A 17,485-nucleotide genomic window follows, 5' to 3' on the forward strand; every position below is an offset into this window, starting at 1 on the left:
GAGTTCAGTCTCAACCTGAATATATTTACAAAGTGGATGTATTTTTTCCCAAAGAAAATATGGGATACTGGAGATTTTAATCTAGGGTGGTTTCAAGAGCCAATGGCTAGAAATCAAAGCCAGCTGCATTCCATCAGGAATAAGGTGCATATTCCTGTCAGAGCAGGCCAGTGGCCATCACAGGAAGTGATTGCTGAGGTTATCCAAGCTGACACAACTCTGGAAATATCATTTACTGCAGTACAAATCATTGCACTTAGAGGTAAGCAGGTGGAAATACAGAGTCTGTGGCATACGGGGGAGCAGAGTGAAAAACTGGTGGTCCTTTTTGGCTCATGAATCTACTCACATGTCAGCCAAGTGGCAGTCACAGCCAGGACTTCTTGGAATTTCAGTTCACCTGAGAGGGTTCCAAAATAACACTTGATTGTTACAGTGGATGAATAATGGCATGCCTTTAAAGAAAATTTTGGGAGGTAGGTTTTAATGTGTTCTCGTATAGCTTTAAAAATAGTTGTTAAATTTCTTGAATTAATTGTCCCCTTTATTTTTGTTTTTGTTTTATTTCTCCAAAAGTGTGATTGCACAAATTGTACAGGGATAGCTGTGTTATGCCAAGCCTGTCTGCTCAGCTGGCTGTCCATAAAGGCTCAGAGCAATCAAGTGGAGAAGCTGAGGAATGCATTTAAGTCATTCTGATGTTACTACAGAATTAACTTTGGGGGTTTTTTGGCAGGGAACTGCACTGATTGTGGACATTGCAGCTTTGTTGCTCTTGCTGTGTTAAAGACAGTGATTTGTTCAGCATGCATATTCCATTTCAGCGGTTATTTTTGGTGCTTTCAGGCTCTCAAATTAGCCTTAAAACTGTGATGCCTGCATTGACTGACTCACAAACGGCAGTTTGGGAAGTTAAAAATAGAAACACAGCTCATGAACTCACTGGTTTTGATAAAACAACATGAGATTTAATTAAAAATTTTTTAAAAAGGATAAAGCTGAGGTTACTGCATTAAACCTGGAATTTTTTAGATCCTGCTGCTTTGCCTTTGGGATGGAGGTCTCTGACCAAAAGGGCATGGACAGGACTCAGTGTGGCAGAAGCAGATCACAGTAAATCAGAGCTGTAAATTTCATGTTGGTTTGGGGGTTTAATTTGATCTTCTATTTTATATTAACACAGAACCAAATGCTTACATTTTTTTACTTGCCCTTAAATGTGTTTACCTGAGGAAATCTTCAGCTGTTCAAATAGAAATTATTATCAAATACCATTGCATCAGTGGGACTCAGTGTGCTAAAAAGGTTTTCTTTGTTAAATTGTGCCTGCCCAGTGTTTTCATTGGAGGGGGCATATTTTGGGTACCAGCTGGACTCAGGGTTGTGTGCTGTCAGCACTGCTGGGTCAAATTATGGCAATGACTGACTAATCATAATTCAATTTATTTGTGTCCAGTGCAGTCACGACACTAAGTCCTTTCCTCTACTGGATTGATTTAAACATCTCATCAAGTTTAACCTCTTTCTTGTTAGCAACTATGAATTTGGGGGGGTGTAAGCATTTCTGGAGCAGATTGGTTTTTTCCCCAGATGACATTTTTAAATTCAATACGATAAGTAAGAGGAGTAACGGTGAGTGTTTGCATAAAGGTAGACTGAGAGTCTGGGGACCTTCCTGAGCACTCAAGGCACATTTAAGTGTGAGCTGTCAAGTGAGCTTCATGTCATTCTGCCAGATGTGTGACATCCACTCCGAGGTGCCTCATTTCCCCCCTTTCAGCAGGGGCCACGCTGAATGATTATGGATTAGCTGTGTGCTGCAGAGCACCCATTTCTGGCAGACTCTGCTGCAGCCTCTGCTTGCTGCACATAAATTTGAAGGAATTCTCTAATTTGATCAATACTCCCAGTAGTTAAGGACACTAAGAAGAAATAACACCACTTCCAAATACTGTGTCAGGTTTGATGTTTACTTCAGCTTCTCTGGCACTGTTTAGACTTCTAAACATCAATATTGATTAACTTTTTTGTTAATTAAACATTTACCTCTTAGGATTCTTCCTGTCCCTCCAACTTTGTTGCTCTCCAGCAGTTTTCAGCCTTGTTCTTATGGGAAACTATTTCCCACAGTCACCGAATGTTGGAGGGACCTCTGGAGATCATCTAGGCCAACCCCCCTGCTTAAGCAGGATCAGCTAGAGCAAGGAAAATGTCTCATGATACTTTATTTTCTTGTTCTGTCCATAAGAGCAGATGAAGCCCAGTTCATCTTGGGAATATATGGGTAAATTAATGGCATTGAAATTATTATTGAAATTATTTCATCTCTTCCTGAATTTGCCATCTCTCAGACAAATATGTTGTCTGGACAGGAGTGAAGAAGAGATCCACGATCTCAGGCTAATCACTTCCCCAAAAGGCTAAAAAGGTCTCCAAGATTTGAGATAGATATAAAAGAAACTAATATTTCTGACACCTCTTCTTTAAAGGAGCAAAAGCAATAATTTAAAAAGCTTTAAATATATAAGGTAACAATAACCAAATAGAGTAACCCATGAAAATGTTTCATCTTCAGTAGGAAGCAGTGGCAGCTGTGAGTCAATAGTGTAAATAAGGGTGGGGATGGAGCCAGCTGATTGTGAGGGATAAACTCTGGGTGCTTTGGGATAACAGGACACTGACTAAAGCTCTAAATTCAGCTAGGCTGGCCCAAGGATTTCAGTCAGTGCCTAAAGAAATGCTTTCTGGGTAGCAGCCATGAAATGGTTTTAATTAAATAATAATTATATCAGGCTTTAAATGCAAAGCAGCTTCAAACAAGTCAGATACTCTGTGCAACAGGAGGGTAAATCTGGTGCCCCATGTGCCACAGAGAATGGAAAGTTAGTTTTATTTAGAGAGCTCTCAACACCATACCAGGATCAGGTATGTCAGTGTGATTCAGCATCTCAGATGAGGATGTACCCTGTCACCTCAGCTTCCCATTCGTCTCCCAAATTGTTCTGTGATTGTTGCAGGAACAAAACTTTCTGGCACCTCCTTTTAGGGTTGATGCAATTCGGTTCACAGGGAAAGGAAAGGGCTCTGTTGGCTTGAAGCACACAACAAGATTTTATACTGAATGCTCAGGGCTGTGGGTGGTGTGATTTTAACTGTTCCACTGTCTGCCTGCAGTGAATCTGACAGGTGCAGGTCACACAGTGAGCTGCACTGGGGACTGACAAATTGCTGCCCCCAGATTCTGCTGAAGAGGCTGACAGCAGTGGGCTTGGAAAGGAGCCTGCTGAAGGAGTGACTTGTAGCTGGCTGTAGCTGTGTCCTCCAGGTGTGTACCAAGGGGACATCTGGACCAGCAGGTCGCTGACTGAAAATCTGATGCTTTACTTCAGTCTGGTTTAGTCTGGGGGTGAAAGCTAAGCACAATTAATGCAGCTTTGAGTCAAACTCAGCTCTGCTCTCCTGAGGTTTTGCCACACTTGGTTCCTGTCACAGGTCACCACAGCCCGGCTGGGACAAGGACAGGGTGTGAGCTGCCTCTTTCCCCAGCTCCTGACAGGCTGGCTGGGCCTTGGAGCTGTCTAGCAATTGAGAGGGTCACTGCCCTCCCTGGGTGCAGTTTGGGCTGGATACAGGGCTCAGAACTGCAGTGGTGTCATCTCCCCCTGGCAGTGCCCTGGCACAGCATCCCCTCTGTTGTGGACACGGGCCCGTGTGCCCTGGGAAAGAGGGGAGAATTCCATTCCACTAATTATTAATTAATTCCCAAACCACGATTTCTCCAGTGCATGCCTCCGACAGCCCTGCCCTCCATGGGAACATCTAGCCCTAGAGGCCCTGTGTAGGGCCATAGATTGGTGTTTTAGGGACAATCTGCACAAAATAATACAAATCACTAAATAGTTTATTGTACAATAGACAATTGCAATAATCCTTATTAGTGTTTCTATTCATATGCAAATTAAGAAGCTAACAGTAGTCATTGTTGTTGGTTTAGAACAATCAAAGGATATTGTAAAATTAATTTACTTAAAAGAGTCCTGAAAGAACTATTATTTATATTGTGAATATTCAGTGACTTTTAATTATGAGTGACTGATGTGCCTAGTTTTTGTATTAATTCTAAACAGCAAGACAGCAGGCTTTTTCTATTCTTTAAGTCTGTGTCCTGCAGATACTGTTGTGGGATAATCTACTTCAGATATTAAAATAAAGCCTTCTAAGCCAGGCAGAAAATGCAGGCAAAAATCTGACATAATCTGTCTTTGGTGCTGAAGGCAGCTCAGCGTCACAGCCCAGTGGTACCTCGGCAGCCTGGAGCTTAGCAGAGATATTTTAGCTATTCAGTGTTGGACTTGAAGGTCATTTAAACAGCCTGGGTTTGGAGTTGTTGGTTTTATTTTGCTGCCTCAACCATCTGATAAGCTGCTACTCAGAAATCTGAGCCTCTTCTGCTTGGACTGTGAAGGGCCTGAGTTGACGTCGAGGCTTCACTGTAAGATAGAATGGCCTAGAAATGAAATTAAATGAAATGAATGAAAATGGGGAGGTGAGAGGGGGAGATACCATTCTATTTGCATGATTAAGCAACATGCCCTTGCATACCCCACAGTATTTGCAGTTGCATTTCTTGCCAAGGTTTCCAGCCTGATTTGTGCAAGGGGCACAACACCGAGTTGGCAGCGTTGGCAGCTGTAGGAGAAGTGAAGCTCACCCAGCCAAGCACAGTAAGGCTTCCTCACAGCTAGGGCAGTTGAATTAATGTCTTCCTTGACATCAAACCAATTTTCTGCTTTTTGAACTGCTTTATTTGTTTATTTGTTCCTAGTTTAGAAAATCTTTTAAGACTTAAATACTCAGGATGAGAAATCTTGATGTGTGGTTGCTTCTAACAGCATTCTTCTCTTCCATCTTTCTGTTAAAAAATGGTATTAGCTCTAAAAGTACATTTAGTGACAGAAATGTATTAGATGATGCTTTTCTTTGCCCTTCTTTTGGGGGCCAGAAGAGCAGAAGAAAAGAGGAATCTCTGGGATATGAGCACAGTATTTCAGCCTGAAACACATTTCAATCTCACTTGCAGAGCTCTGTGAACTTTGCAATTTATTCATGAACACAGGCAGGATCGAAGCTCCAGCTTCTGCATGAGGTCATAGTGTGCAGGATCTTCATTTAAATTCTAGGTGTGACTTCTTTCTCTGAGTGTCATTTGCTGTCACCCTGAAAACAGTGGAGCCACTCCATCAAGACATTTGGTGGGCAGGGAAAGAGCCTATTCTATTAAGGCACATATATTTCTCCACTTGCCTTGGAGAGCTTAAAAGTATTTCAGGGAAAAAAAAATTCTTTTAGGATACAGTTGGGATGGATAAAGCCTCATAAATTCCTGTCAGTCTCTACAGAATAAGACCAACAGTAAAGATTGAAACAAATCAGTTGAAGTGATGGGTTTTATTACTTGAAATACATTATCTAGAGCTAAGGCATAATATTTTTACTTTTTGTAGGCTACTCTAATCAAGGATTTGCTTGGAATATTGATGCTGTCGATTTAAAGATGAGAAATTCTTTTCATCAGTTTAATGGGCTTAACTTGGTTTAAGAGGAAAAAAATACTCTTGAGTGTGCCCAGGTGGGAGCAGAGTAATTTTCCTTTGTTTCCATGGAAGGGAGGGTGCCCCAAGCTGCACCTCTCACCCCTGCCCTCTGAACAGCCACACCACAGGCCCCCATCAGCACAAACCCTCCATGGCCTTTGCTCTTCTATAAAAATGAGAGAAGCTGAACTGTTGATGACAGAGATAATCAACATAAAATGGTAAATGTGCTCTTTGCTTTGGTGGTTATCAATCCTGTCTGCAACATCAGAATTCAGGCAGTCTCATCCATTAATACTCTGTTGTGAAATTGGCTGTTAAGTCACATAAGTCATTTAAAGAAAAGGACATCACAGCACAGACATTTATTCATATTATGACAAAGCAGGCAGCTAAACCTGACAGAGATTTCTTTTGTTATAGTTTATTAAAAACAATGTTACCGAGCATGAACCTAGGCTACCTATGATATTTGTCTTTCCTGTCAATGCAGGCATGTATGACATGATAATCTGAGGGAAACCGTGTCAGGTTTTACTCTGAGAAGTGACTAAATCTAACCTGGGAAAACACTACAGAAGTGCCCACTGAGCAGCTCAAGTGGTGGAGCTTGATGCAAGAACTGCTGCTTGTCACTGAAGCTGCAGCTCTGAATGTTGTGTGCATGGAAATGCACGATGTACCTGCAAGTAATGAGCCTTTAAGGTGGAGTTCCCAGATACAATATCTCAGCTGCAAGACAATTCCTGAAGCCATGTGAGAGACAAAACACCAAAGAAAATTGTCTGTGTGAGTGCTGTGCATCAGCGCTGAGTTTCTCTCACATTCCTGTGTTTGAACAAAGTGAAGTTCTTTTTGTTTTGGTGTTTGAGGCCCTCTGCTGCACTGCAGAAGGTTTTTGTCCCTCCTCACTGTGTTGGAACACTGGGAGTGCTCCAGACCACAGGTGCTGCTCATCCTGTGGGTCTGCAGATGGGTTGTGTTCCTAAGTACTTCACAACTTTCATATATCCAGAATAAGACTTTCAGAGTATTATTATTTCAGAGAGGTCAGGAGGTCAAGTGGGAGGTTAAAACTGCTGCTGAAGGAAACACTGCTAATAGGAGTAGGTGAAAACTTCAGAGCTTCCCTTTTGCCAAAGTGCTCTGACACTCTGGTATGTTCTAAGTTGTTATTTTAGTTTTAATTTGCATATTAATTTTGACATTTCCATTGTAACTGAGGTCTCTGAGCAGATTCTTTGGCTGCAGGTGGTTTGCCACTTTAGTTTGTCCTCTCAAGGATGTATGCTTGAAAGTCTCTTTATAAACTTAACTCTGGCTGATGAACTCTTGTGAGTGCATTGTTCTTTGGGGTTTTTCTGTGGGGGAAAAATAAATATGTCCTTGCTAGTAGTTGAAAAAAAAACCAAACAAAAGAAATTGTCACTAACCAGCTTAGGTTAAAATGTGTTGCCTCACTTCCACGTAGAAGTTTTAATGTCTTTATTTTATTGTCTTTAGCACAAAAAATAACTACATTTTAGATGATTTTTTTCTTGAATTTGCATGTGTTGGTGTCAGTATGGTGTCTCTGGAAAACTGACATGAAATGCACACGAGATTCTAAGAATGGGTGAGACTGACTCATCTGATCTTAGAAACAGATCTTGATTCTTTTCAGTGAAAAAAGGAGAAAAAGAGTAGGCTTAGGCATTAAGAAACATCTGTGGGGAGCTGGAGGTTCTTCCAGAGTTGTACAGGAGCTGCCTTACATTTTCCTGTCACAAAATGATGAAAAATTACAGCACTTGTGGAACACAAGAGGAGTTAAAGGCCCTCTGTCTCCACAGTCATTGCTCACTGCCATACAAAATTAAACATGACAGGGCTGGGTTACAGAGCAAAACTAAATGAATCTACAAACTGAAAACTGCAAACAAACAGACAAGAACCTCAAAACCCTTGAGATCAAGATGTTTACTCTAGAGCATCTTAAGAGGGTGTGGCACTTGTTGTAATTCGCCTTAACTTATCCCTTGTAGACAAAAAATTCATCAAATTTAGTTTAGAGAACGTGATAGTGGTAGAAATAACATCTTTTAGAAAACTGTCAGATGGTTATACCACTAGAGGAACCACTTTCTGAGGTGTGGTAAGCTACCTGATTTATCCCTGGCTCTGCATCTTTTTAATTGTTATGCTTATTATTGCAGTTCTAGGCATTCCAATAATGACCCAGATGTCTTTTATATCAAGTGCTCTACAAGCTCAGAATAAAACCTGTGCCCTTGACTTGAAGAGCTAAAGCCTACAAATAGAATATTGGAAACAGGAGATTCTGGAAGAGAGGAGAAGGGAGTGCTAGGAGGTACTGACAGAGCATTCTCGAGTAATGCTTTGGATTCATCAGAAGAAATAAAGTTACTGATCCATTTTTGTCTTTTTGGAAATTTGGGAAATTCTGTGGAATGGGCAAAGAACAGTGAAGGCTGGCAATTAGGAGCTGGATGATAAGCTAGTGATACTTGTTTGGCTGATAAGTAACAGGAGAAGGGTTCAGAAGGGCTTTGAAAATGAAGACAAGCAGTTTAAGCAGTGTGGAAAACAGAACAAGAGGCAGGATGTTGCCTTCCTGAAATGCCTCTGAAAACTGAGCTTTCAGAAGGATTCAGGAGGGATTTGAAGTGGGCATGAGTCTGGACATCAGTGAGAGAAGCAGCAAGGGTCAATTTTAAGAGGAAAAGCTGTATTTTATTGCAGGAAAAATAGGCTGCAGGGCAAGACTTGATGATTTAGGAAGAGGTTCAATGTGAAGACGTGCATTATGTAAACACACAATTATCTGAACATGACTGTGTCCATAGTATTCTGGAGGCCTAGCTATGAAAAGGTCAAAAAAATCTACTTTTAAAGTTATTGATGGTGAGCTACCAAATGCTATACACAGATGGCAGTGAACTAGCTCAGATTTTAATTTGCCTAGAAGTCAGCTCTGCTTTAAAGGATGGGCCCGTGCATCAGCATATAGAAACAAAGGCTGTTTGTTTCTTGGTGAATATGTGTTGAAGGAAAAGAAAACAGGGTGAGAAAGACATGAGGTTCTTGAGGAATACACAAGGAAAACTGTGAAGGTTAGAGATTGGTGGGAAAGGATGAAGGAAACTGCAGATAGGTCCAAGTCACAGGAGCCCTAAGAAAACAGGTTTAAAAAAACAAAACAAAAAAACAACAGGACATGGATGCCAGAATAGCTCTTGACTTTTTTTACTGCCTTTTAAAAATTTTTTTCTTGTGGAAGAGATGTAGAGATCTTGTGCAGAGAAATGAGCAAAACGTGGAGAAGCATTAGGAAGCAAATCAAGTCAGATTTTAATTTATCCAGGACCTGTTAATTCTGTACTTACCAGAATTAGGAGAACTATGGCAGTAAATACTGAGAGCATATATAAAACCCATGATTGACAGTTTTATTCAATTTAAAAAGTGGAGCTTAAGTAATAGGATTTTTGTTTGCTTGTTTTAAATAAAACCAAAGCAGAATACCAAAGTAGGGAACGCCAGAATTAGGTATTCCACTGCAATATAAGTTCATGAATTTAAATTAAAAAGAAAAGGTCTGGCATTTAGTACCTATCTATTTTCTATTAAAATGTTAGCATTTTTGTGTCTTTAAGCATGTATTCATAGCACCACACTGTGTTGTTTAAAGTTTCTGAGCACCTTGGTTTTATTATTATCAAATATTGTTGCTCAGAGTTCAGGTCTTAATTAGTGCATGGACATGAGAAGAGCAAGTAGGTCAGATAATCAGTATGCTGGTGCCTTAATTCAGCAGATGCAAATCTGAACACTGAAGTGAAAAGGTGAGCCTTTCTTACACACTTTAATACAATTAAAATCTAAGTTAAGGTGTTGCTACATTGGTATACCAGAGCTGTTTGTCAGCTCTTCACTAAGGCAAGATTCATAGTTAATAGATCCTCAGCATGGATAAATATCATCATAATGGTTTTAAAGTTGAATTGTCAGGCTGGAAACCTCCCTCCAAAAATAGCATGAATCTTCTGAGGGTTGCCCTGTGGCTTAGGGGTACCTTTCTATAATTCTCAGCCCCTGTTCTCATGTATTTCCTTCCTCAGCAGTGTTTTAGGGCAGCACAAGACACAGAGATGGTGTTGCTACAGCACAGCCTCTCTCCTCTGCCACTTCCTACACAAATAGTAAATGGGAAAACACTTGATTTTTATCTTGGTGATGTATATGTTTGTGTGGCTCAGAATGACCTTGGATTGTGTTGGGCATTTTCTTACCAGGGTTGGAAAGCTCTTTCCTTCAGGTGTGTTTATGTATCAAGAAATGCCAGAATAGGAATCACCAACAATACAAATAGCCAAGTAAAGGCAATGGGAGCTCAGTCTGGATTTACTGGAACCCACCAGGCTGCTCCTTAGCTGGAGTTACAGTCAAGTATGAATCTGCTATGAGACCTTGGACCTAGTATGTTAATATATTACTCCTGACAATAAATGACTTCATGGATTCATCTGGAGAAAAATATGGTTCAAAGATAGAATAAAGTAGTGGTGAATCAGGCTTCTTATCCCTCATAGTTATTATGCCAAAGGCAGGGTAGCAAATAAATACTGCTGGTGGTGAGCCTTAAGTTTGCCCATTATAAATGCAGACTCCTCTACCAGTCTCCAGCGTGATTTCATCTGGGAACATTGCCATGAGAATTACAAATGGCTTTCAGCCTGAAAATTGGTTTGTATTGCTCTAAACTTCCAGTGGGGAGTTAGCAATTTATCCTTCAGATAATCATCTGTGTTAAGTTGAACATCTCAGTGTCACTTTTTGCTACATGATAAACCTGCTCCTATGAACAGTTTACTGCAACTGGCAACCCCCTTCAGCCCTGAAGTCTTTATAAAGTCTGGTGGCTTTTCTAATAACAAATGTGGAGCCAAAAATCCCATTGCACTCAGAGTGAGTGGATTTTCAGTGTCAATTGCAATGGGAATCACAATTTGACCTTTTAGGGCAAACTTCTCAAGAACAGAAGCTCTACATGACATCGTTGAGAGGCCAAAGCTGTGCATTTGTGTCCAAGTAAGCAGAGCTCATTTACCTTCCCCTGTACTCTACAGCATCATGGGGGGGTTGTGCAGATTTTATCTTGTGTAGGTGTAACATTTTCACTGGGCAAAAGAAAAAGTTGGTTGAATTACCTGGAGTTTCATTTCTCCCATGGCAGATTTAGGTGTGTTCTGCACTGCACCACTGCAGCGCAGCACACGAGATGTGAGTGATGCACCAAAATTATCCTTCCAGCCCTACAGGAAACCTGCCATGGCATTCAGGTTGGTGATTTTCAGAAAGAGCAGCAGCACCTTTCAGTTTGCCAGGCCCTGACTGAGTGGCTGATCTGTACCAGTGAGGTCTGTCCCAGCCTTTTGGTCTGGCTCAGGCTGGGGGAGAGCTGAAGTATGAGAGGGAATTCTGTGGATTGTGCTTAGCATCATCCCTCTCTGTAAAACAGGAGCAGCCAAAGCTTGTCAGAGCTTTAACATCAGCAAAGAAGTATTCTACATGCCCGTGCTAGGTTCCATATACATTATCCCAGCTCCAACCCCTTGTAAATCACACACTCTTATTTTTCAGTTTTGAGCACTCTTGCTCAGCTCTGCTTTGTGCTGTGCACGTGTGTGTGCTGTGCAGGGCTTCAGGGAGCACTAGCTGAGCAGAGGGTGAGCTCTTTGGCCCTGAGAGCGCTGTGCAAGTGATATTTCAAGATTACAGCCTAAAGCAGAATTTGTCTTGGAGGAGATGGGTGGAATAGAAGGGCCAAAAGACCTTTTGTTGTGAATGTAACAACTGAGATTTAGGGGAGATTGTGACTCCAAGCATAAGCTGTCTGTTTTCTCTTTCCTGCCGATTTTCTTCATGAGATTGCATCAGGAGAGAGGGAGAATCCTGGCATGCCTCAAAAATGAGCAAGGGTACTGCTTGGCCCAGTGGCAAATAAAGGGGTGAAGATGCATCTCCTTATTTCTGGAGTAGCAGTACTGAATACAGCTTTTGTTTTCATTGCAATATTGTAGGTTTTCTTAATAGGCAAATTTTTAGAAAATGTTAAGCTTAGAATATTAAATAGGACAAAATAACATTGAGCAAAGTAGTTCACCTGAAATGTAGGTGTGGAGAGCATTTCAAACACCTAATTTCCTCTAATAGTTCCTAGTCATTATTACGATTTCCTGAGAACCCTGTGCAGCTCTCAACTACCACTCATTCATGTTCTCATCTTTTAGATATATTTTTTAAGGACAAATAAACATTTTTCTCAAAAAAAAAAAAAAAAAGCTATATAGTTTAACAAAAATAAATATGCCTTAACTAAACCTCACACCTTCATATGAGGATTTGGGGAACCATTTTATTAGTTTTAATTATGTGATACCAATCTCCATTTTCTTGTCTCAATGTGAGTAGGCAGATTATTGGGTAGAGCAAACGGAAATGAAGCGATGGCTTTAGATAGGACACTTCTGAGAAAATAAATTCAAGAAGGCTGCAGAATAATTGGTCCTTTAGTAGGAAGGTGCCAGTTTACAGGCATAAGGGTAGTTGCAGGCCAAGTTTCTCAGCAGATATTGAAAATACTGGAAACAATTTACAAGAAATCCCCCCATTTTACAGTCTGGGGGAAGATTAGTTATGAAGAGTTTAGTTACGAGGCTGGTCTGTGAGAACAGAAAAGAGACTGGAACAGAAGCCTTGTGGCAGACACCTCTGTCATGCTTTGAAGGCAACCCATGTGCTTCTCTTCAGACCCAGGCCGGAGACCTCTGTTACTTTAATCGTTTGCTTGCTGCAAACCATTATATTGATAACACAGGCTTTTTTTTTTTTTAAGAATTTCTTTCCCATCACTTTAATGTGCTGTGAGCCCCAGGCTTCCAGGGGAAGTTTCCTGAGGTCACCGAATGCAGCTGGACCTGCAGGGGAAGCAGGCAGCCTGTCCCTGTGTGCGTGGCACTCACCCACCTGAAGGAGAGGTGGCAGTGCCAAAGGCTCAGGGCACACGTTGACTCTGAGCCTTCGTGGTCACAAATCCTGCCCAGGTTTTTACAGAGTTTCTCACTGACAGTAATGCTGAATCCTTGCAGGTTCACTTTTTGAGAAGGTGAGGGCCTTTTGTCAAACCTGATTTCCTGAACAGAGGTACTCCCTGCCACATGCCCAGGAGACACAGTTGTACATCAGTGCTGCTGTGGTGAAAAAACAAGATGGTAAAATGCTGGGGGCTAGAACAGACTAATGAAATGTGAGGAGGCTTATTTTGTTACAGATGAAGGGAGTTGTTACCAGGTGCTTTGGTACCAAGCAAGATTCTTCCAGTGGAAATTCAGTAGCTCCTCCAGGAGTATGTGTGTGATGGTGATGTGAAAATGTGTGCTTGTTTTGCTAAGGAACTTAGAATGAATGCTGTAAATCAGCATAGAGCATGTCTTGACTTCAGTGGAACTAAATAAATTTTTGTCTAAGGTCTAATCCCTTGAGCAAGCACTGCTGTGACATTTGCTGTTGTAGCTCAAATGAAAAGTCCAAGTTCTAAGTAAAATTTTCAAAGTTACCCCAACAACTTAGCAGTTCATATTTAGTGTTCAGTCATTTGGACTTCCAGGGCAGCACTGGAGTGATTGTTCAACAAATCACTGCCCTGAATTACTGCAGAATTTCTGTCCTGTTGTGTTGGTTGATGGTGATGTTTGCAATATTGTAGAAAAAATGTGCTGGTAAAATGCATTTCGCCTGTATCTGTTCAAGTGTTATAAACAAAAGTGCCTCAATTGCCCATTTTGTGCTGAAGTGGACTGTAAAACAGCTCGTGTGCTTGTTGATGCTTGTTAAAAGCATCCTCCTCAAGAAGGACTGCTGTGACCATTTATCTGTTCAACAGCTTGTTTAAATCACAAGTGCGAGCTGTGTGTTTACAGGGCTGCAGGACCTTAAAGCGTGAGCACGGTTTTAATCTGCAAGGCCATACTTCACATGAAGGTCAGTTTAAAATATGTTCAATAAAAAGGCATAGATGTGCATAGCTAACATGCACATTTTGAGAGGGTAATTCAGTTCATGTAACTCAGGCCATTTCCTACAGCCTGCTCCAGACAACTCATTTGTGTACTACCCTTAAACTAAAAAAAAAACCCCAAATTATAAGACACACACTGCCCCCCACCCCCAAAAATGAAAACAAAACAAAACCCCAAAAAACCACCAAAACAAAACAACAAGTATTTTGGAAAATGCAAGTAAAGAAACAGAAACAGGAAGGTCTGATATGAAAGCAATTAAAGTATTTTTAATATATGACATTTTTTAAAGGGAGGCTTTACCATGGTTTCATGTTTAGTAGCTTTAGGTTCAGATTAGAACATTAATTAGTAGTGTCAATAGCTAATACTTTTTTACCAAATGGATCTCCTGCCTTCATCCCCACACAGTTATTATTGTGTTCTCTCAGTGCAGGGCCTGTTTCATTCTCAGGGTGGGGGAGAGGAACCAGAGACTGTCAGCAGGTTTTAGGAAAAGTTTTCTGGCCAAGTGCAACACAAACCAGTACCTCCCTGTTGGCTAACATGCTGCTCAAATCGAATTTTTAGAGGTTGTGTGCTTTTGATGTGATTCCTTCAGTAGAAAAACACAGCAGTCAAGCTGCAGGGTTGTGCAGTGTTTTCAATTCTGAAGTAAGAAATAGATTTATTGTATAAGAGACTGAAATGTTTGTAATGATATATAGAACAGTTAAATGTTGTCTACATTACTGGATAAGCAAAGTGACATCTTGAAAGAGCCTTGCTGGACAGGCTGCCACCCTACCATGTTCTGTTTTAGTCTGAGCTTATTTTTACATGCCACTTACTGAGCTGAAAGGTGCCTTTCCCAACACTAGGTGACAATTCAAGATTGCTCACCTCTTCTTCTAACTGGCCCACAATGGAAAATGAAGTGGTATTATCAAGTAGGCTCTCTTAATTAGCAACCTGCTAATTAAATCTGTTAAGCATATTTGTATTTGATTGTTCTGCTTCTGTATAATTTTGCCAACAAGCAGAATTGAGTAGTTCCTCCAGGCAAAGCCATTGCTCTGCTGCTGCCCAGACTGAACCATTGAGCCTTGACCCCAGAAAAAGCTTTGGGCCACGCTGCAAAAGGCTCAGGTGTCTGAGCTAATAAAAACTGCTCAGCCCTGAGGGTTTGCAGGCACCCTGCTTTCCTTGTGCAGATCTTGAGCCATAGAAGGCACTTCTCAGAGTTACAGCCAAGCCTGCTCAGTTGTTTCCAGTGACTGATACATATCATTAAGAAAAAGAAAATACAACCCCCCTTCATTTTCTTGTATGTTTTCTGTAGTGTGACAGACTGACACATGTGCTGAAGTGAAATACCCCTTTCCTATTAGCTAAAAATTTAAATAACTGACACTTTCCCTTTATGTTTTCTAGTAGTAGTTTGAGGTAAGAGGTAAACGAGCGGCAACAAAAAGTTCAGCTGTAAGGTGAACAATCCCCTTTTAAGATCATCTTGTTCTTATAACCTTGTTCTGTCACTACTTCACTCTCTCTCCAAAACAAAAAATCATCTAAACAGATCATAAACATGTCTAAAATAGTTGCTCTTGTCTGTCTAGAAAGTGCATTCTAAATGTTTATTTGTTTTCTGAGGCATCAGCTTTGTTTGCAGGAATGTTAATAACCTGAGTTGTGGATGCAGTGTGATCTTGTTAGTGTGCTCACAGTTCTTACACTGCTTCAGTCCTTACTTCAATCCTAACCATCCGTTCTGGAAATGTGCTCTGCCAGGCCCTTTTATTACCCTGCTCTCTCCTGTAGGCATGACTGAACTATCCAACTTCTCTCTGTTCAACCTCTTAATACTTTCACTCACTTCACTTCAGCCAGCTCAGGCTTGTTATCATTTCTGTGGGGTGAAAACAATGAAACTTCATTAAGGGGAGGCAAAACCTTGGATTAGTCTAAACCATTAATGGTAACTTAATTAACTTTAATGCAGCTCTGTCAGGTTACATCTGCCCTGGCAGAGCTACAGGAGGGCAAACAGGGGACACAGTCTTGTCCAAAACACCACTGTTTGTTGTGATTGTATTCAATCCCTGCACTGATTGCTTCCAGCATTACTTTTATTTGTTTGTTTGTTTGTTTATTACATGAAGCTCCTAAATCTTTTGGCAGACCTGGCTTGTTCTGCTTTTCTGCTTTCTCTCTTATTTTACCAGAGTTTTCACAAATGAGAATGCTCACACACAGAACAATTTACAACATTAAAGTGAACAAATACCAGGAAATTCTGAGTACCAAAAAGAGTCCTAAACACACCCAGCGTAATTTCTAGTTTTCCTTTTGTTCCAGATGAATAAAATAGCAGCAATGAATGATAGGGGCATTAATTTGGTGCTTCTGTCCACTCTTGCAATTCTGCCAACCCTGAGTTATCAAAAACTTAACACCTACAGCATGATGCTTCCATTTTGCATTTCTTGTGATCCTTCCAACAAAAAGGTCTGATTTTAGCAAAATAAATTCTATTTGTGATTAGCAAACAGGCAATCCTGGCATAGTTCTGTGTTACCTTCCTGGTAACCTGTCAATCTGAAAGAGGACACATCTGCTCCATCCTTCCCCTTCTTTTTCTTTCTTCTGGAGAAACCTCCCACATATCTTTGCAGTCAGACAGAGTAGAAGGAATTTGTATAACATAATAAACTCATGTCTTTGGTCCCAGGTGTAATCCCTGAGGCCTTTGAGTGCCCTTCTTTGCTAGAAATACAGAGCAGCCAGTGTCTGTCCCTTTTCCAGTCTGTGTCTGTGTGTATTGACATATAAAAAGTAAAATGAGAACAAATGCCCTGAAACGTGGCCATTCTGTTCTCTCTCCTGCCTGTATCTGTCACCAGTTGCTAATAACTTTTTTTATATATAGTAGCTGCTTCAAGTGTGGGTTTTAGCATTTAATTGTAGAAAACCTTCATTTGACTTTTTATCTGTCCTTTAAAAGACTGAGATGCTCTGAACTCCTGGGCTGCTGTGCTCTTTTTTTACCTCTCCAGTGAGGTGTTATCCTCTGATGAAATAGTCTAATCAGAGCTGATGGCCGTATTCACATATTCAAGCCAATCCCAGGGTGTAGATCTTCCTCTTTGAAGACCCCCAGTATGACCACAGAAAAGAGAAGTAAAAAGGCACATGATGAGACACAATAATCAGTTGTATTTGCATAATTCCTCTTAAATACTTAACCGGCATTTAAGCAATTAATTGTCAGTTTAGACCAACTTTTAAAACATTGTGTTGCTTCCTGAATGAAAGGAAACAATTTAAAAGCCACTATGGGGTCAGCCTGCTATTCAGCATATTTGTCTTTGCCATTAGCTTCTGGGTAAAAGTGCTGCTTCTGTGTAGAGGCCACCAATGTTGTTTGTGCTTCCTGTTGCAGAATGTTTATTACACGAGCAGCCAGCAGCTCCACGTGGGCGTTCTGAGCCCCACCATCGACGATGATGACAACAGATGCCTGGTGGACGTGAACAGCAGGCCCAGGCTCATTGAATGCAACTATGCCAAAGCCAAGAGAATGAAGCTTTACTGGCAATTTACTCAGGTAATTCTTACCCAGCAGCCATTTCAGAGAGTTCTAAAGCTCTGTTTCTGTGTTGAAGTGTGGATAATCTGTCTGCTAACAGAACACAACCAGGTTTATCCTTGCTCTCTTTGCACAGAGGCAGGAAGCTGGTGTTTAGTTTTGATCCTGATGTCAGCTGCCTCAGAAGGGTACAAAACTTGTATTGTATTTTCTGAGTTCACCATGAATAACTTGTTTCTAAG

General features: G+C 40.9%; 1 protein-coding gene across 2 annotated transcripts in view; it reads left to right on the plus strand.

Annotated features, from left to right (window-relative positions):
* Positions 1–17,485, plus strand: part of GALNT18 (polypeptide N-acetylgalactosaminyltransferase 18) — a 212,844-nt gene that overhangs the window by 178,417 nt on the left and 16,942 nt on the right. For both annotated transcript variants that reach the window (XM_063397923.1, XM_063397924.1), the window contains one exon: positions 17,097–17,261. In XM_063397923.1, the coding sequence (XP_063253993.1) occupies positions 17,097–17,261 (165 nt within the window). The remainder of the gene's footprint in view (positions 1–17,096; positions 17,262–17,485) is intronic.

This window comes from Prinia subflava, chromosome 5 (assembly GCF_021018805.1).
Source record: "Prinia subflava isolate CZ2003 ecotype Zambia chromosome 5, Cam_Psub_1.2, whole genome shotgun sequence".
In the NCBI taxonomy this organism is placed as follows: domain Eukaryota; kingdom Metazoa; phylum Chordata; class Aves; order Passeriformes; family Cisticolidae; genus Prinia; species Prinia subflava.